At 41.3% G+C, this 21,257-nt stretch overlaps 1 protein-coding gene across 1 annotated transcript; it reads right to left on the bottom strand.

Moving 5' to 3' along the window:
• Positions 1-5,213: 5,213 nt before the first annotated feature.
• Positions 5,214-20,966, bottom strand: LOC142372296 (creatine kinase S-type, mitochondrial-like). Its single transcript, XM_075455132.1, has 10 exons — positions 20,876-20,966; positions 16,445-16,637; positions 14,156-14,354; positions 13,090-13,185; positions 12,770-12,991; positions 7,974-8,059; positions 7,567-7,690; positions 5,997-6,131; positions 5,640-5,765; positions 5,214-5,558 (listed from the first exon to the last, which is right to left on the bottom strand). The coding sequence occupies exons 2-10, from the start codon at positions 16,591-16,593 to the stop codon at positions 5,442-5,444; spliced, it is 1,254 nt and encodes a 417-aa protein (XP_075311247.1). The 5' UTR covers positions 16,594-16,637; positions 20,876-20,966; the 3' UTR covers positions 5,214-5,441.
• Positions 20,967-21,257: the final 291 nt, after the last annotated feature.

Here is a 21,257-nt window from a genome sequence, read left to right as displayed (position 1 = left end):
GAAATCAAAATGGGTCATTCTTCTGAATCGCGTAGATCCGAGGAGAAAAAAAAAATGGGGGGGGGGGGGGGGTGAGCATGTCAACTAGCGAGTGCAACTGTGAACCTCAAAACTACACTAGACCTATCACCGCTCTCTTCTCTTGACAACAAATGACTGACAAGAGTGGCGTGTGAGAGAAGCACTATCACCAATCAGAAGTGAGGAGGGCGAACATTTTGCCCATTTGAGGAGGTCGTTTCATTCGTCGTGAGTTTATCAATGCAGAGTCCGGAGAGCTCTGCCACAGGTCGTATTTGAGAGTGCGACCCCCATCCCCTCGCTGTTCGCCCACACCCCCGTTGATGATGACAGCCTACAGGTGCACTCGTGTTCATCCAGTATGATGCACCATCAATCGAAGTTAAAAGGGGCACAATGTAGGATTACGTAGTGCTCGTGGCATGCATGTCTCAAAACTTACACTGTCATGAAAAAATGCCGTTTAACTAAGCTTGCCGCGAGAATGTTTTTCATGTTAGAGTGCCAGCTGTCGATACAAATTTGTCTCTGGCGGTACGTCAAGTGAATTGCTGATATAAGTTTTTCCCGTGGAGCTCGTTTGGCTCAGCATGCCAAAAGTTCACTTTCGTGGTTTAATGACAGCGGACCGTGAAAGTGGTCGGGAGAGTCATCGTTCAGGCTAAGCATAGGCTGTCTTGGGGCAGTAATTAAAGCTGCAGTCTGCAACTCTTTTTCAAGCATAATGCCTGGAACTGTCCGGGGATTCTGAAAGTAGTACATTAAATACCCCAATACAAAAAAAAAAGAGTTCTCTAGGTCCCCTATATGTCCCGCTAGGTCCCTCCAAAGCCAGCAGGTTTGTTTACAAAATTGCAGACCGGACCGGTAAAAGGTAACCAATCAGGTTACGAGCTGGGCTCTGCTGCCTGTCAATCACCGATTGTGCACGCGCGATACAAGGTAGGCTCGTCCCCACGCTTATTTATCTAGACTATTGAACTTCATTTCGGGCTAGTCTACTTACTGTGTCTTCCATGATCGCAAATGACAGGTGAGTTGATGAATGAGGAGTCGTGTAGGCGCATCTGGCGTGCACGTAGACGTGCACGAGTTCTCATGTGTTTTGAAGGGGCGGGACAGGAAGTTGAATAACTTTTTATTTTTCGGTTAAAAAATAAGCATTTCTTGCATTTTGCGACTACGGAGGTCACCGTTTTCAACTTCAAGCGTTCTGATAGATCATGTAAACTCTTAAAATGCCAAAAAGTAGGACTTTACGTATGACAACAACAAATCTTGCAGACTGCAGCTTTAATTAAACGTTTAATCCTACATACTTGTAGTATCCCTTTAAGGACCATGGGACTAACTTTTTCGTTAAATTTAATGTAATTAAATGTATGATACTACAGTTAAATGCTTTTGAAGACCTGTGATGTTATATATCAAACACATAATAGTACAGTAAATGCAATTGATAGGCCTACTGTACCTATAAATTCATCTTTTATGCTGCACAGCTGTTCTCTACTTAATGCAAATGGGACATACTGTATATTTTATAATATATATTTTGTATAATTTACAACTTAATGCGTCTCTTGTTTCCGCTTTTCCGCGCGTGCCGTGTGTCCGTGTACCCTTGTCACCTTTTTCACCCCTGACCAGTTTGCATGCCTGTCTCTAAAAAGAACATGGCAGCACAGCTTAGGTTTGCAAAGCTGCATCTGAACAAACCACAAGACTTCTGGAACAATGTCCTTTGGACAGAGCAGACCAAAGTGGAGAAGTTTGCTCATAATGCACAGCAGCACGTTTGGAGGAAACCAAACACAGCATATCAGCACAAACACCTCACACCAGCTGTCAAGCACGGTGGTGGAGGGCTGATGATCTGGGCTTGTTCTGCAGCCACAGGACCTGGGCACCTTGCAGTCATTGAGTCCCACATGAACTCCTCTGGATACCAAAGTGTTCTAGAGTCAGATGTGAGCTAAAGCTCGACTGAAACTGGCTCATCAACAGGACAAAGATCCCAAACACAGCAGCAGATCTACAACAGAATGTGTGAAGACGAAAATAATCAAGGTGTTGCAATGGTCCAGTCAGAGTCCAGACCTCAGCCTGACTGAGATGCTGTGGTGGGGACCTTCAGAGAGCTTAGAGTTTAGGTGTACATGTCCAAAAGACCCAAATTACAGTACTGTACATTATATATCTATACCTCTATATCTATAACTACGTGGATATCAAAATTATTGGCAGTTTATTGTCTGCTGTAAAGTTGCTGTACTTTTACATTTTAAGCTGAAATTTGGGACATTTATAGAAAGAAAGTGTTGGACAATAAGTGTTTTATCAACTATATTTAAGATGAGCAACGCATTAAACAAGCAGATTTTGCCCTTCAAAGTACGTATATACATTGAATGTAATGCATTATTTCCATCCATCCATCCATCCATCCATCCATCCATCCATTATCTGCCGCTTTTCCGGGGATCGGGTCGCGGGGGCAGCAGCCTAAGCAGAGAAGCCCAGACGTCCCTGTCCCCGGCCACTTCCTCCAGCTCTTCTGGGGGGACTCCGAGGCGTTCCCAGGCCAGCCGAGAAACATAGTCCCTCCAACGTGTCCTGGGTCTTCCCCGGGGCCTCTTCCCAGTGGGACGGGCCCGGAACACCTCACCGGGGAGGCGTCCAGGAGGCATTCTCACCAGATGCCCGAGCCACCTCATCTGACTCCTCTCGATGCGGAGGAGCAGCGGTTCTACTCCGAGCCCCTCCCGGATGACCGAGGTTCTCACCCTATCTCTAAGGGAGAGCCCAGACACCCTGCGGAGGAAACTCATTTCGGCCGCTTGTATTCGCGATCTCGTTCTTTCGGTCACTACCCGCAGCTCGTGACCATAGGTGAGGGTAGGAACATAGATTGACCGGTAAATCGAGAGCTTCGCCTTCTGGCTCAGCTCCTTCTTCACCACGACGGGCCGGTGCAGAGCCCGCATCACTGCAGACGCCGCACCGATCCGCCTGTCAATCTCCTGTTCCCTTCGTCCCTCACTCGTGAACAAGACCCCGAGATACTTGAATTCCTCCACTTGGGGAAGGATCTCATTCCCGACCCGGAGAGGGCATTCCACCCTTTTCCGCCTGAGGACCATGGTCTCAGATTTGGAGGTGCTGATTCTCATCCCAGCCGCTTCACACTCGGCTGCGAAACGCTCCAGTGAGAGCTGAAGGTCACGGCCCGACAACGCCAACAGAACCACATCATCCGCAAAAAGCAGAGACCCGATTCTGAGGTCGCCAAAACGGACCCCCTCAACGCCCTGGCTGCGCCTAGAAATTCTGTCCATAAAAATTCTGAACAGAATCGGTGACAAAGGGCAGCCCTGACGGAGTCCAACCCTCACAGGAAACATGTCCGACTTACTGCCGGCAATGCGGACCAAACTCTGACACCGGTCATACAGAGACCGAACAGCCCATATCAAGGAGTCCGGCACTCCATACTCCCGGAGCACCCCCCACAAGAGTCCCCGAGGGACACGGTCGAACGCCTTCTCCAAGTCCACAAAACACATGTAGACCAACCGGTCTACATGTGTAAAATAGTAACATTATTTCAATGTTACTATTTTTTCAAACAAGTAAAGTTTCGAGGTTCACAAATTTTTCTAGTGTTGCTTTAAAAGGACGATCACAAGAACGTTCCATCATTATACGAACTCTGGTCCACTTTAAACCGACCAGAGTTAGTTTCATTGGATAGTCCGCCTCATTGGGCTCATCTGAACTCTGGTGTGGACCAAACATCTAAAACCTGCAGGACAGCGGCCCTCCATTACCTGATGTGGGTATCCCTGCCATAAAACAAAATACTTATTTAGGATATTGAACATTGCAGCTCGGAAAACGATTTCATAGTAAAGGCCCAAATCAGATGCTTTTATTATGGAAAGAGTCACCTTTTCTTTGAGGCTTTAAAGCTGCAGTCTGCAACTCTTTTTCAAGCATAATGCCTGGAACTGTCCGGGGATTCTGAAAGTAGTACATTAAATACCCCAATACAAAAAAAAATGAGTTCCCTAGGTCCCCTATATGTCCCGCTAGGTCCCTACAAAGCCAGCAGGTTTGTTTACAAAATTGCAGACCGGACCGGTAAAAGGTAACCAATCAGGTTACGAGCTGGGCTCTGCTGCCTGTCAATCACCGATTGTGCACGCGCGATACAAGGTAGGCTCGTCCCCACGCTTATTTATCACGGGCTTGTCTACTTACTGTGTCTTCCATGATCGCAAATGACAGGTGAGTTGATGAATGAGGAGTCGTGTAAGCGCATCTGGCGTGCACGTCTACGTGCACGAGTTCTCATGTGTTTTGATGGGGCGGGACAGGAAGTTGAATAACTTTTTGTTTTTCGGTTAAAAAATAAGCATTTCTTGCATTTTGCGACTACGGAGGTCACCGTTTTCAACTTCAAGCGTTCTGATAGATCATGTAAACTCTTAAAATGCCAAAAAGTAGGTCTTTACGTATGACAACAACAAATCCTGCAGACTGCAGCTTTAAGAAATTAAAGAAATTTAAGGAGAGGTGGAACATGTATAAACCACCAAAACACCCTTCTTTTGTCTCATGTTGATTTTGGAATGTGTACTCATAGTTTTGTTTTAATCTTTATTTATTCATTCTTTAATTTTCATTTATATTTTTTCATTAATACCGCCTGGTCTATTCCTGAACTGTTCTTGTGGTGTAACATTGACACAAAAAGGAAAAATGGATGAAATCCCCTCTCCAAAAAACAACAGGGTAAAGGAAGACAAAGAGTTCCTCGTGCTGTAGAGAATATATATATATTTTTTAAATCAGTGTTTTCCAGAGTTGAAGCAGACTTTTTGAATCAGGCCTAAAAAGAAACCACCACTGAAACCACAACCAAGAAAACAACGAATGGAACTTCCAGGATCTGCAAGGCTGATTGGTGGAGAGCACAATTACACACCTGAGATGGTTTGAGATGAGCCTGACCAGCAGAAGGAAGTAAATACAGCCAATGAATTTAAATTCATTGAAAATAAAAATATCCCAGGTAAGAAAAGCAGTGAGGAGGCGTTTAAAATGAGAAATAAATATGTCTTTCTTACACTTGTTCATTTCAGATTCATTAAAAGCGACAAAGAAAATAAAACCAAAGAGTCAAAATGTTTAATTCTGGTTATTTATTAAAGTCAGGGTAACAGTTAAGTTGAGGTAGAACTTTCCCCCTAACAGTAGACTAGTCACTTTACCCTGAAGATTTACAATATGTGAGTTGCATCAACCTGCTCTGTGGTGGTGGACGGGCGGCACTCTGTGGTTCTCCGTCAGGCTCGCTGTGGGAGGGAGCACCAAACCGACCGCTGACCTCCTGCTAACCGGCATCAGTCCAGATTTCACTTCCTGATCTGAGCGATGGGAGCTGGGACTTTGAAGTCCTGGCCCTTCTCCAGCCTCTTCTCGCATTCGATCAGATAGTTGACCCCGTCGATCAGCAGCTGAACCAGCTCCACCTGAACACACACCAAAGGTCATTTCAGCAGCAGAGTTCAGGCTCAGACCGAGCCTAACGCTGACAGCTGCGTGTTCCTCACCTCAGATTTTCCCAGACGGTCGTTGTTGGAAATGTCAAAGGTGTCTCCGGTAGCCGCAGTGTCGACTCCGCCTGTGCCTCGCTTCTGCAGCTGCAAGTTGTTAAGTATTGTGGAGAAACGTGCGTCCTGCAATTTTTGCCATGTAAGACAATTAAAAACATGTTTTAAAGAAAGTGGAGTGGAACTCAGTCAAAAGAAAAAAAATGAAGCTCAAAGCTCACTGTCACAGAGGAATGATACGGATTTAAAAAATGTAAAGCACCATTAAATGATGCTTGAAGCTTTATGAAAAACTAAATTCTATCTGTTCTGAATAAGCTAAAAGCTGTGTGTGTCTGAAGGTGTCCCAGGCGTCACCTTGCTGAGATTTGGCAGGCGTACATGGACGCCTGCCCTGAGACCGGTGCCCAGGTTGGAGGGACATGTGAGGATGTAGCCTAGACGTTCGTTCCACATGAACTCCCAGCCTCTCTCCTGGATCAGATGCTCCACCTAAGAATTAAACAGTTATGCATTAAAATAAACAATTAACACATATGGAAGAGACATCTAATCTTTTTTATGCAAGAAGCAGGGACTGAGTTTGACTATTTTGTGCAATAGTTGTTGATTTGTTTTATGTTTTATTATAAAGGAAAAGGCAGAGAGAACAGTTTGAGGATCTAGACCAGCTCCAGTTAAAAAAAAAAAAATCTCAAGACTTGTCTAATCTGCACAAGATGATCCTAGAGACACTAAAAACTCATCGAAATGCACTTTGTGATTCGTGAAACAATCCAACTATTTGTGAAAATGCAAAAAAAAAAAAAAGGGGGGGCCATAATCATTGCTTTTTTGGGGTATATAGAGCATTTTGGACCAGGTCCAGTTGAAAAACCACTTTATTTCAACTTAATGACCTTTAAGGAACTATAAACTGTGTAAGAAAGAAAAGAAAAAGCAAGAAAAGCAGCAGGTGTTCTCAGCTTAAAGGGATAGTTCGCCTCTTTTGACATGAAGCTGTATGACATCCCATATTAGCAAAATCATTTATGAACATTGACTTACCCCCGCTGCGTCCTGTGAGCCGAGTTCCAGGCGAGTTTTGGCGCTGACGAAGGTAGTCCGGCTAGTTGGCTGGGGTCCCGAAAATAAAGCGTCTTGCTTCTCAAAACAATATGCGTTCAAAAGAGTAATACATTCGCATCACAAAATCGTTCGTCCAGAAAAAGTCAGACCTCACAATTGCTTGGCGCTATTTTTGCTTCCCTTGATATCAATGCGTCCAATGTAAACTGTGCAGACCGAAGAGTAGACCGAGCAGTCCCCTGCTTCCGAGCAGCAAACACCGTAACAGGTGTGGCTATCGCTAGGTGGCTGGATGCATTGATATCAAGGGAGGCAAAAATAGCACCAAGCGATGTGAGGTCTGACTTTTTGGTGCACAACGATTTTGTGATGCAAATGTATTACTCTTTTGAACGCATATTGTTTTGAGAAGCAAAACGCTTCATTTTTCTAGCCCAGCCAACTAGCCGGACTACCTTCATAGACGCCAAAACGAGGCTGGAACTCGGCTCACAGGACGCAGAGGGGGGTAAGTCAATGTTCATAAATGATATTGCTAATATGGGATGTCATACAGCTTCATGTCAAAAGAGGCGAACTATCCCTTTAAGGGATAATCTGTTTCTAGTGTTTACCACTAGAAACAGATTAGTAGATCCACCAGTTGCAATGAACATGGGTTCTGTCCAATCACAAGCAGCTGCTGATGTCCCTACAATTTTGTAAAAATTAATTATTGTTGTGTTTTGTGATATTTTCTCTTTTTTTGTCTGTTTCGTACCGAGAGTGTCGAAAAAGAACAACTGAGCAACATTTTCCCCATACATCCTTAAAAATGGAAAACTTCTGCATTACAATCATTTCACAGACTCCAACATACCTGTTTTAGTCCTCTGCAGAATCTCTCAAACACCCGCTTCATGTTGCCGCCCTTCTCCATGGAGATGACTCTGGTGTGGTCTTCCTCATTCACCCAGATCAGGAAGGTCTTCTCGTTGTTGTGCCTGAGGAGAAACAGCTGCAGAAACTCAATAACGAGCTCCCCTAATAAAAGTCAGCTTTCATCACCACTGGTGACTTCAGCACTTTGATATCCATGCTGCTAATCTGCGCAGAATTTATTTGAACATGCGGTTGTAACAGACAAACATTAATACGGAAACAGAAAATCACATTTCTTGCTATTTTAGCTGCTAGAGAGCAGTTTTTTCTACTACATACATATAAAATAATAACTTAAGGGTTGTAACAAAGCGGCAGACATCCAGAGAGCTGAATCCACCTTACCAGATGCCCCTGCCATCGGGCCAGTCTCTGGCCATAAATGCACATGTCAATAGTGGAGAGACGGGCTTGTCAAACAGGAAGTGGTCCTACAGGTGGGGAGGGTAAAGGAAGGTTGAAGGAGAAAACAAAGGTGAACAAGGAGTTATCTATAGTTTGGAGAAAGAGGAATTCACAGACTGATAGGATGGTGTGAACATGAAGGGATAAATATAACAATTTTCTTTCTCTGGGTTGGGATTGAACCAAATGGTGTTGGCCTTACCAGATCCCCCTGGCATCAGGCCAGTCTCGGGCCATGAAAGCGGAAGTGAGTAATGGAGAAACTGGCTTGTCGAAGAGGAAGTGATCCTTAATGTGACGCAGCGTGAAATAATCAGAGCAGAACGGTCAAAACTGACTGAGGTTCATGGGACTACCTGCAGCCTCTGCAACTTCTGATGACCTTAGATTTTATTAGATTTAATTTACATTTGAATCACAACATAAATGTTGATTAACTTTTATTATACCTCCACATAAATATGTAATTGTGCCACAAAAGTGTATTTCATTGTTTTAAAATAATTATGATTTCATTCAAACAAAAACTGCAGTGACTATCTCTTGCTAGTCAGCGAAATTAGCCTAATTATTTTAGTTAATTTAAAATTATTCTCATTTTTTGATTAAAAGAAATTAACTTAATATGTTACCGTCTTTTTTTATCACATAAATCCCACAGCTAAATGTGATTATGATGGAGACATTAAACTGCAAGTTTAGTGCTATTAAAAGCCTGGCTTAGCAGAACGGCTAACTGCTGCCTCTTGAAGCGTTTGATGACACTACAGTTCACTTAAGATAAAGACAAGAAACTTGTGCTAAAGAAAAAAAAAATGGACCAGACTCAGTGAATAATTCCCTATAATCCCTAGATAAATCAGTGAGCAGTGCTGACCAACATGTCATTGGGGTCATCAGGTGGGAACTTCCTTTCATCAGCGTTTCATCTAGTTGGGCCCACTACACCTCCAGGAGGCTAGACAGTGATCACCAGAGTCACTCCCCTAATGCCAGCTATCACTGCTCCTCACACCACAACAACCATCTTTTTCTTTTTTTCACAACCACAAGCCACCCCAGCCTCTCACCAACTGCACACCAGTAACAGCGGGGTGGGGATACAAACCCTGGTTCGGGTAGGGGGTAGAAATAGAAGAGGTAAAGATAAGTAGGAATGGGATTTAAACCCTGGTTCGGGTAGGGGGTAATGAAAGTATAGAGGGTGCCAGAGGTGGAGGCATGACAAGACACACTAGCAGATTCAGCAGACAAACTCACCTAAACAGTCCTACAATCACTAAAAATGCCAGCAAAAACAAGGCCATACAGGCCAACTAACCTAAAATGGCCGCCTGGTTTCACTTAAATATCCTGGATTTCTTCCTTGCTTCTTCCAAGAGTCTGTTTACCCTAAGTGCTCCCCCTGCTGGGCCCCCAGCTACTATTGCTTCTTCTAATCCAAATCCACTGACTGGAATTTACTGCTTCATCTGACACTTCCTTCACTATTTTCCTCACACTCTGTCCACTTACACCCAGCTCCCTCAACAATGAGACAGCAGACTTTGCAACAAATCCTCTACATCCTAATTCCACTGGAAATATCCTAACTTTCCATCCTCGCTGCTCTGATCTGCCCCCAATTCCACATACCTAAACTTTTTCCTTTCATATGCTTCTGCTATTAATTGCTCCCAAGGAATAGTCAGCTCTATGAAATAAGCCTTGTTTCCACTATGCAGTCCAGTACAGGTCGGTTCAGGACGGTTCGCTTATTTCAGTGTTTTTCACTACCACGAAAGCGTACCGGTCCCATGGAACCCGTTCCCATTTTTGTAACCCTTCTGCTTGGGGTACCTAGCACACAGGACCGGTTCCAGGCTCTGCTCTCCGTTGTTGGTGAGGAGGCTGTGCAGTGGGGGCTCGATGGCGCTGTGCGAAATGAAAAAGTTTTCCAGCTGATTGAGAGTGGTTTCAACTAGACCGCGAGCCAGTGTGGCATTAAGCTGAAGAAGCTTGGAGGTGGTTCCAAATTATGGATGTTATTTGTTATTTGCTGTTATTTGCTATTTACGCTTCTGCACGTACTCCGTACTCTTATCTTTGGACCTGAGCGTTTCAGGGAGAAATCGTCTAGCTATATAGTTACTCTAGATGGTATTTCCTTGGCTTCTAGTTCTACAGTGAGGAACCTTGGAGTTATTTTTGACCAGAACTTATCATTTGACTCGCATATAAAACAGGTTTCTAGGACTGCCTTCTTTCATCTTCGTAATATTGTTAAAATCAGGAACATCTTGTCTCAGAGTGATGCAGAAAAACTGCTCCATGCATTTGTTACTTCAAGATTGGACTACTGTAATTCTTTATTATTGGGCTGTTCCACAGATTCTCTGAAAAGCCTTCAGTTGATCCAAAATGCTGCAGCCAGAGTTTTGATGAGAACTAACAGGAGAGATCATATTTCTCCAGTTTTAGCTTCTCTTCATTGGCTCCCTGTTAAATTCAGAATAGAATTTAAGATTCTTCTCCTTACATATAAAGCTCTTAATGACCGAGCTCCATCATATCTTAAAGATCTCATTGTACGATATTTTCCTAACAGAGCACTTCGTTCCCAAACTGCAGGTTTACTTGAGGTTCCCAGAGTTTCTAAAAGTAGAATGGGAGGCAGAGCCTTCAGTTATCAGGCCCCTCTCTTGTGGAATAAGCTGCCAGTAAATGTCCGGGAAGCAGACACCCTTTCCACTTTTAAGACCAGGCTTAAAACTTTCCTTTTTTATAAAGCTTATAGTTAGGTCTGTTGAATCTGATAGTGTATCTGCTAGTGTGTCTTGTTCTGCCTCCACCTCTGGCACCCTCTATACTTTCATTACCCCCTACTCGAACCAGGGTTTGAATCCCATTCCCGCTTATCTTACCTCTTTTATTTCTCCCCCTACCCGAACCAGGGTTTGCATCCCCACCCCGCTGTGACTGGTGTGCAGTTGGTGAGAGGCTGAGGTAGCTTGTGGCTGTAAAAAGATGGTTGTTGTGGTGTGAGGAGCAGATCTATATAGGGAGTATAGGGAATTACTCACTGAGTCTGGTCCTTTATTTTATTATTTATTTTTTCGTTAGCACAAGTTTCTTGTGTTTACCTTGAATAGGGATGGCTCAGGTAATCCTGAAACATCCCATAGTTAAGCTGCTATAGGCCTAGACTGCTGGGGGGCCTCATCTGTCACACCTTTCCTCACTTTACTCTCTTTATGTATATGTGATATTATTGTGGTCATTAACTCGTGTTTCCCTGTTCCAACAGATATCCTTTGAATGGTGTTACAGTGCCGCCGCCGCTGCGGCCCTACCCCCCTCCCCCCCTTTCTGTCTTCTCAAACCCCAGCTGGTCGAGGCGGATGGCCACCCTTCCTGAGTCTGGTTCTGCCAGAGGTTTCTTCCTGTTAAAAGGGAGTCGTTTCTCTCCACAGTCGCCTCAGGCACGCTCAGGCCGGGAGATTGGACCGAAAAAAAAAAAAAGTTTTCAGTGCAATCTGTTGGTTTTCTTAGCTAGGAAATTGTTTTTGAATTGGCTCTATATGAACGAATTGGATTATGTTATGAATTATGATTATTATTAATTAATTGAATTCCAATTGGCTTGAATTGGACTTACTATCTAAGTGCCTTGAGATGACATTTGTTGTATTTGGCGCTATATAAATAAAAATGAATTGAATTGAATTGAACTTAATTTACAAATAAAATTTTAATTTAATTAACATGTTTACAGCTGTTTTTCATTATACATATAGGTCTAGTTGTTTAGGAGAAGATATTCATAAAGAAGTGCAGCTAAAAGCTAGTTAACCTATCTTAGCTAAATTTGCAATTGCAGCCTGATGACTGATCCCAGCTAATACATATATGTGGGGCCCAGATGTTTATGTTTATGTTCATGCATTTAGCAGACGCTTTTATCCAAAGCGACTTACAAATGAGGATATAACATCAAAGCTAACAATCAGCTACATGGAAGGAAACCACTAGTCAGACTCTGTCAGAGGTGACAGTGGTGACAGTGTAGAGATGAGTAGCATCAGGGCTAATATTTGGGCTGGGATACCCTTCTGAGGACCAGCTAGTTTTGTTTCCAAGGAGACCCCAAATGTGTTAACTCAAATGTTTTTGGTGTCCCATATAATTAAATTCACACTATCCTGTTTGATTTAAGTACCTTAAACCTTATATCAAACTTACTCGTTAAGTCAAATAAACAGGAGCATTTAATTTTACACAACTTAAGTTATCTGTAACACATATAGGATGGTACAAAAAGACGTTTCAAACTTATATCTTTGTTATAATGGTGGTTCACATTTTATGGTCTTGCTGCTTTTTAGTTATAGTCATTTTAGAAAATAATAATTTGATTGGATTTAATCTTCTCTGTGGTGTTAAATCAAAATATTCCTCAGGTTTATGAACAGTTTAATGCTTTATAGAAAGACAGATGTGGTGTTTCTCAGTTCTGATCGGGGCATTAAAGTCAACTTTATCTTCACAATTCATTAAAATATAAACATATTGTGCAGAGTAGTTTGTAAAAGGTAAGGATTTTTAAAAGGTAGAGGACTATGTGCTCACCAAATGTAGACCAAAATTTAGACCATTTAGACATTTAGACATTTAGACCAAAAGTTTTTCCAAAAATAGTAGGGAATAAGAGACAGAAAGTGAGGCCTCGTTGTGTCTCCAGGCCATAAGCAACTCACATCAATGAGCTGCTGCTGCTCCTTCTCCGTCATATCTCCCAGGCTGTAGTAGCGTCCAGCCAGGTCCCCCTTGAGGCCGGCCAGGGCCGTCACTGTGACCCGTTCCACCTCACGACGCTCAGCCCTTGTACAGGCTGGGGGGAGGCTCAGCCCACGGATACTGCGGCCGGTCCGGACACGGGATGACAGAACGTATTTCTCATCAAACATGCCATGAGTTATCTACAGGCACACAGAGGAGAGAGGTACGAGTTTATCCATTTTCTGACTGATGTAAGAACAGAAGGTAGTAAGACAGGTGATGAGAGCAGTGGTGCAACCTTGGAGGCATCCAGGTCAGTGGGATGTTTCATGGTTCTGGGGTCATAGCCGTTGTGCCTGTCTTTAATGACAGGGTCAAAGAGCTCAGCAAACACCTGGAGACAAAAATGTATATCCTCATTTGTAAGTCGCTTTGGATAAAAGCATCTGCTAAATGCATAAACATAAAAAGAAGTCAAGGGTGAGGGTTGAAAAATCAACATCTGATGATACAACCAAATAAAACTCCATCAACATCCACACATGCAGTGCAGGCAAGTAAAACTGTTTCAGTTTGAGTGGGCAAGATTTTTCTTGTATTGATGTACAGACGAATGGAAAATATTCAGCTTTATTACCGTACAATCAAGATGTTTAATGTGGAAATAATGTGAAGTAAAGAGTATTTTTTTGGAAATAAATGAGTCGCTCTTTGAGCCATTGAAAGGACATTTTGAAAAACGTTCATGATCTGAAGTTTGTGACTCCAGAGGAGATGAATATGGTGGTCATCAGCTGAGCAGTGAAAGTGTATTCAAGAGTTGGCAGGAGATATTTTAAAAAGTGGTCTTAGCACAGATCCCTGAGGAACACCTTTGCTAAATAAAGTGGATAATTTCTTTAAACACACACTTTTCTGTCCACCTTGTGAAATTAAAACCAGAGGAATGTGATAATGTTGACTCGAATATTCGCCAGATGTTCCAGTAACACTGAAGGAGACCCGAGGTCTAAGAGAATGAAGATGGTGAGAAGGGCAGATAAGACATCATTAGTGACTTTAACTCTGTGCTGATTGGGACTTTTTATTATTTCATTAGTTTGTGTTATTAGTAATTCTTTCATCAACTAATTAATTTCCTTTTGCTGAAATGTTTGAGCGGATGGAACCAGGAGATATTTTAATGATTGATGCACAAACTGATATACAAAAAGTTAGGATTGTTTTTCCAATCAACTCACCATTTCTATTTGACTTATTTCTACTTACAGTATCTGAGAGATGCAGATAATTGGTTCTATGTTTATGTTACAAAGTCACCTTTATTGGCCTGTTATTAACAAATGGGCTTTGAATTGTGATACCTCATAGCTCTCCTCGTCACCGGCCACGCAGCCCACAGTCTTAATAAAAGGATGGCCTGGGTTGTCGACTCCGGTTTGGATGCACTGGTCCAGGGTCCAGTTGTTGGGGGTCAGCTTGTCCCTCAGTTTGGCGTAAATAGCTGGAGTCAGGATTTTGGCCATGCAGTTGTTGTGTTTCCTCAGGTCAGGAAAGTCAGAACTACAAGAGAGGAAGATTTATTTTAAACTATAAAAGGCACTACAGTGATATTCTAATTTTTAATTTGGTCATTTTATATCAATAATACGTAAAACTACCAGAAAATAATGCAGATCATAAAGCCTGTCATCAATTGATTGATTTTAACAAGTCAGAAATTGTCACTTTAATATTTTCAGTCCACTCTTTAGTTTCGGGAGTTCAGTGTTTGGCAACAATCAGGTCCTGATGTGAGTGATTTAAAGCTGCAGTGATTAATTTGGCCACCCGGGGGCAGTGCACTATAAGGGATGCTGGAAGTCAGTCAAAGATTGGGGAAGGAGGAAGAAGGCTTATGTAAGATGTCACATAAGTTACTGTGAGTTATTCATGATATTATTTTAAATTCAAACAGATAACATTTTAATTCACTTTTAGAGGATTTCACACAAGAAAAGAGGACAAGCTTAAATACCAACATGCTGTGGGGTATGCTATCCTCTATTCATATCAAAAGGCATTTCAAATATACAGTTCAATTCAAGCCAACTCCTGATCAAGTCAAATCAAACTAATTAAAATCCAAATTAGTCCAACTCCAATTCATGCAATGCCGTTTCTTTAAAAAGTTAAAAAGATAAAGAAACCAACAAATTCCATCAAAACATGTATTTCAGCAAATAATCTTCACAGTATTTATGGTAACCTATCGAGGTTGTTGGGTCTCCATGTGCTGCCAGAACAGCTCCAGTGTGCCTTGGCATTGATCGTACAAGTGTCTGGAATTCCTCTTAAAGGTAGGGTAGGAGATCCTGGATTTTGAGTCCAGCGAAGCTGCATTTTGAAAATACACAGGTCAAAAGTCCCAACCCTTTTCTTCACTTTCCCCCCGAAGCCACGCCTCGAGAGTACATGAACGTGCACGAGCACGAAGGTGTACGAGCGCTGTTCTGACAGCAAGCATCGATCGTTGCCGTATTTAGTATTTAGTATTTAGTTTATGCTAACTATACGTTTAATAATGCTAGGTGCTAGCCAAGCTGGCTCTAGTTTAGCTTCCTGCCAAGCTTCTGGACGCGTAATTCGTTCACGGAGCAGGGTACGCGCACAGGGGGAAGGAGGGGGAGGGAGGAGCAGATTGCAGTTTGATAGACGGCATCAGAATCCAATCATTGTGAACGGACCGTTCACAATGATTGGATACAGTTTTTCCTAGATTGTACGTTCTAGAGGCCACTAAAACTTTTCATATTAATGTCAAAACTTTTAATTAATTGGTTGCAATGGGGGTGTGAAGAGTATTTCAAGCAATTTGTAAAAAAATGCTCCAGAAAAAGATCCCCTACCCTGCCTTTAAATGGCAGAACAACTTTCCTTCAAAAGATATTCCCATTTGGTGTTTTGATGATGGTAGTTGAGACCAACAGGTGGGTCCAAAATCTTCCTTAGCTCTTAATAAGGGTTGAAATCTGTTGACCGCAAAGGCCATAACATCTGATTTTAACTTTTTCATACTCATATGAGACCATCTAGTGACCCTTCATACCCTTTGGATGAGGGTATCCCGGTAGACACTTCTTCCAGCAGGATATAAAAGTTACATCTTTGGAACCGAACCGGAATTGTGCCAACAGTTTCTAGCTTTCCCTTTCATTTTTACCCTCCATTTGTGTATAAAAAGTGCAGTAAAGGCAGGGAGAAAAGGCAAGGGCTAAATCAGCGTCTCAGGGAAAGTGAGTCAAAGGTGACATAGATGAAACTTGAGTGTCACAATCATGCAGGACGTTGCCAGTGTACCCACCATGACTCCCTGCACTAATTCATACTGTCAGATATTCACTTGCAGTCAGCTGATGGAATCCACACAGTCAGGCTAATCCTCAAAGTGTATTACTACTTCACCCTTAGTGAATGAGTTCAGAAAGGGTCCACAGATGTCACCTTTCAGTTGTGGAAACACATGCGTCACTCCTCTGAAATGTGCAACTGATGTGTCGCACGTAGTCACTTTCTGTATGGTCAAAGCAGATCATTCCAGAGCATTCACTGACTCATCAAGGTCATCCGTCCACTGCACTCCACATGGTGGCGTTGGTGTTGCCCTGTCTTACCTGGGAGGGTAGAGCTTCTTCCTCGTCTCAGCAGCCAGGGAGCCATTCTCACTCATCAATAAGCCGGTCGCCATTGTTCCTGCTCCCAAGCTGGCCAGCAGCACAGCCGTGTTGCGGCCAGAGATCATTCGTCTGAAAGAGCTTGCCATCTTTCTTCTTGATGGGTAACTCGTGTATCTCAGTAGAAAAAGAACTGGACATGAAAAAATAGAAAAGAAAAAGTTTTATTCATACTTTGCATATAACGGAGTAGAAATACTACAGTCGTACCAGAGCAGCTGTTTCATTCATGTTTAATTCTAACTGTTCTTAATCAGTCTTAATGAACCAAGCTGGTTACATTGCCGGTATAACGTTTTAATACTTCTAAACAAAATGTTCTGGAAAAACTGGAAAAATGTTGGAAAAACGTTAGAGCAGAAATATGACTGATTTGAGCATTTTCACATCAGAGCATTTTCAAGTCTTTTGTTTAGGAAGCCACAAAGTCTTGATGTTAAGGGCTAAGGGCTAAGGGCTAACACGTTACTTAAACACCTTTGTCATTTCCTGGTCAGATTTAGGAAATAACATTGCTTGGCAGGTTAGAAAACGATCACGGTCGAGGCTAAATTAATATCTTTTCATAACGCCAGCATCATGCTAATGGACGCCATTTTGCTGGTTGCTTTTATTACATGTAGACACAACTTGTTACAATGAAACATTCTTTTCTGGTTAGCTTTAGAAGAGAACATTACTTGGTTATGGTTAGAAATTAAAACTACTAGAGTCGTCATTTACTACACATCCAGTTCATCACGACCACTAGAAGTCCCATATTATTTGAACAGGACTGTTTGCCATACGTGGCTTTATAAACCAACGCCACATGTGCACATTTTGAGGGGGGAGGAACATCTAAATTTTCTTTACAAGTTCAGCGTTGGCTATTTTTGACAGGAAACTTGACCAACAGCCAACTCTCATGACAGTGTCGACCTCTGAGGGACTGAAAGCTGTCCCCTGCAAAGAGCTACAAACAAATCTGAATACCAATAAACTTAATCCTAAGCAGAGAAAGCAAACAAAAGAAAAGAGTTTTACAGGCGTTGTACTTATTTGTACAAATGACACAGTTAAATAAATGTAATCATATGCATTTGAAAGCTATTCAGCTAAAGCTGCTCTACCTATGAAAAACTGGGAGAATTAGCTTACTTGTACCGCAAGTTTATAATGTTTCACTTTTACTTTTTTCATTTTCAGGTGCTGCATTTTCTGTATTGTATAATTATTACATTCTAAAGTTACAGTCAACAGTAAAAATAGTTTAGTTTTTTTTTTAAAGAAACAGCCAAATATGCTAAAATTAGCCACAGAAAAAGTTACTCACAATAATGAGCTGTAACTAAAGTGCCATGACATTTCTTTTTTACAAGATTTAAAAAAAAAGACTAAATTTCCATCTGAAAATATGATGTGAAAAAAAAATGAACAAGCAAACTGAAAAAATGAACAAGCTAACTGAGTTTCAATAACTTGTGCATCTGGCTGGTTATGTGTATGTTACCCTCTTCTACATACACAAAAAATAGTTGTTGTTTTTTTACACGTACAAATTTCTGTGATTGTGATTTAGCCATAATTTCGAATTTTGAAGATATTATACTTATTCCAACTAATGAGACAGCTGAATAAATAATTTAATCCTTACACATTTAAAAATACAGATTATTTAGCTAGTTAACAGTAGCTAAACTAGGAGTTAGCTTTTCGTACCATAAATTTGTCATGTTTCTCTTTTATTCCGGTGTTCAGACTAAAGTAGCCTACTGTATAATCTGTTTGACTAAATTAAAGTCAAAATGGATTTTTTTTTTAAATGTTTGAGAAAGAAGAACATATGCTGATATTAGCTTTAGCTAATGCTATCGCTCTATAGTAAGTTATAACAGAGAATGTCTAATGGAAGAGAACTGTCACTCTTGGTAACTTCCGGTTTCTGAACTGGTGTCTCTGTCCATGTGAGGGCGCTCGCGGGCGAGTCCAGAATGAATGGGGGTCTATGGGGGTTGCACCCTAAAAATCCACTTTTCTCAGGATATAATTTTTTGTCAAGTAATTTGAAAGTTGCATTCAAAAGGGGGGACTAAAAAAATACACTCGGCTGAATATTGCATTTTTGAAGTTCACTTATCTGTTCTAAAAAGCCGTTCAAAAATGCTGATGACGTCACAGATTGCGTACGTTCTGCTTTACGGCAAGTTCTGAGTCACTGGCAATTCAGCACGGTCGGGCACATGGCAGTAGCTTTTAGAGGTAAGACTATCGGCTAATCAGAGTTCGCGTTAGCTTATGTTAAAACCTAAATACTCAAATTTTATGTATGTATATTACTGGCAGATGGTCTTTTTTGTTCCACTCGCGTCAGCGATAAAGCAATGTTATCCATAAACTATGGTATCGATAGTGACGTTGATTTCTAGCTATCGGCTAGCTGTCGGCTGGTTATCGCTATGTACCCTAGCTCAGAGCTATATATAGATACTTCTTTCCATAGCTCTGCCCTAGCCAACTTAGACGGGCTCTGGTTATAACTAACTAAAGTGCAGTGACTGTTTTTTTTTTGTTTGTTTTTACATGCTGTAAAAAAGAAGAACATTTCAGATTTTCAATAACTCCAGAATAATATGTTACTGTTATCCCTTTTCCATGTATTCAACAATTTATAAATATATTTTCCACATACAATGGCACGGATTTTTCAAAATAAATTTGGGTGGAAACAGTTTGGTAAAAAATTATTAAACTTTTGCCCAGTAAACCTAGTTGTTGGAATTTAGAATTTTATAGCATTAAACTATACAAATAATCTCAAATTATAATGTAGAAAATGGTAATAACTGATAAAGAAATCCTGCTGAAAGCTAACTAGCCTAGCTTGGCATCACAGGTGTTTCTACCATTTTACTGTCTTAGAAATTCTGTGATTTTTTTTTTTTTAAATCATGCACTTAAGTTTTGATATTAATCAGCTTATTATTTTTTTTTGGTGTTTAGAATCTTTAAGTCTTTAAATTAAAGTCGACATAGGGAAAAAGATTTTTTTCCCCTTTCAAACATGATCACTGAAACATCTAATGGCAGGTCCAGGTCATTTCTAGGTCCCAATCAGAACCAAGTTTTTGGTTAAGAATGATTTCTTTATTCTTATTTTTTCTTAACTGAACTCAAACCAGTTGGCGTGACGATCCTGTTACACATGTAGGATACTGTTCAGTACAGTAACAAGCTTAGAGCAGCAGATGCTCTTAGCCTCTTAGCACTCTTCACCCATAGAGTGGCCAGTTTTATATGACCACTAATGCGTTGGTAATGGCCATTTAAGCAAAACAGTCTGCCCTTAGCTTTAAGGAAAAAGTGAGACCTGCTCTGGAAGAAATTAAAATAACAATCATTGTTGGTAACATATCCCAGATTTCCATTAAAAGTGTGTTATTTAGCTTAATTAAACTGTTATGGAAGGTCAAAGAGTCTCCCATTCACTGTCCTGAGACTGTGTCTTAATATAGAGGAAAGCTGTGAGGACATCATTACTCCTGTTAATCCAGGTCGGAGGTGAATGATATCTGATTAGCTTTACACTGAACTGATACCTGAGGAGTCACACAGTCTGTCACATGAGTTTCCTCTTCTGCATTTATCTCACTCTATGGCTATTTCTTTCCTTTTGCTGCGCAGGTTTTAGAGTGTGCACTCTTTGGGTCAGTGATGGTATTATTTATAGTTCAGTGGAGGGCAGGTTGGTGCCAAGATTCAGTGCCAAAAACACTTCTGACTCACATACGCAATGTCATTCTGAACAGGGTGACAAGATCAGAATTTCACGAGGGCGACATGACAGAGCAATGGAAACAGGTAAATTAGAGGGCACAGCAGAAAAATACTCAAATAAATCAGTCCTTGTCAACTGACACTGCTGATCATGTAGTCTTAAGGTCGAGATTACACCAAAAGCACTACAGACCTGGGATCAGCCTCCCCTCCCCTCTGTTCAGGGGAGGGGAGGCTTTCCAGTGGACACATGACAGTATTTAAAGTACAATATCAAAGATTTTAAGGTGGGTTTTTTTAAGAGTAGCAACTTTTTTTAAATCCTTACCAAGTCCTTTTTTAATTTTCTTTTGGCTTTGTATTTGTCCAGCCATGCATCACAACGAAATAACCATCACATCCTGGCTCTAGCTTCCATCCAACTTCCTTTGCTAAAACATTTAAATTCTTTAAACATGCGCTTACAGAATAACCCTGTTACACTGACTGTACCTGTCAAAAAAATGCACACCTTGTTGAAAAGTCAGGACATATACCGCCTTTATCTTTAAACTTGCACAACAAGAAGCTGATGAAGGCTTTATGTAAGATAAATAAGAAAAGAGGGTACAGTACCTGAAAGAAAGCTGTTGCCTTCTGATGAAAGGTTGCCGTTAAAGAGCTTTTCAGTCCCTCTCAGCCAGGCTCCACCCTCACATGTGGGATTAAAAACTAAGGCCCAATCATAAATTCGAACACAGACACTTATAAACCAATGGATTCACTTTGGTCAAGGTCAAATTTATTTATAGAGGAAATATTAAACAAAAAAATTAACCAAAGTACTTTTAAGTCACAACTTAAACAATACAATAACTGTCAAAAACAAAATAAAAATGTATAGTAAAATAGAGTGCAAAGCCTCACAATACAAAATGATCTGTTTGCTTACCAAGTCAAGGCCAAGACGACAACTTCCAGTCATACAAACCATGGAAAAGATCACGTTTAAAGGGCC

The sequence above is a fragment of the Odontesthes bonariensis genome, chromosome 22, assembly GCF_027942865.1.
Source record: "Odontesthes bonariensis isolate fOdoBon6 chromosome 22, fOdoBon6.hap1, whole genome shotgun sequence".
In the NCBI taxonomy this organism is placed as follows: domain Eukaryota; kingdom Metazoa; phylum Chordata; class Actinopteri; order Atheriniformes; family Atherinopsidae; genus Odontesthes; species Odontesthes bonariensis.
Note: the sequence above shows the minus strand (reverse complement) of the source record. Positions and strands in the feature narration are given on the sequence as shown.

What these genes read in the sequence shown, in the direction of transcription:
- LOC142372296 (XM_075455132.1), bottom strand. Translation starts at nt 16,593, where the DNA reads ATGGCAAGCTCTTTCAGACGAATGATCTCTGGCCGCAACACGGCTGTG. An exon ending in CTGACCTGGATGCCTCCAAG is followed by an intron (nt 12,992 to 13,089) that starts GTTGCACCACTG and finishes GTGTGCCTGTAG; the next exon opens with ATAACTCATGGCATGTTTGA. An exon ending in ACCGTCTGGGAAAATCTGAG is followed by an intron (nt 5,559 to 5,639) that starts GTGAGGAACACG and finishes GTGTGTGTTCAG; the next exon opens with GTGGAGCTGGTTCAGCTGCT.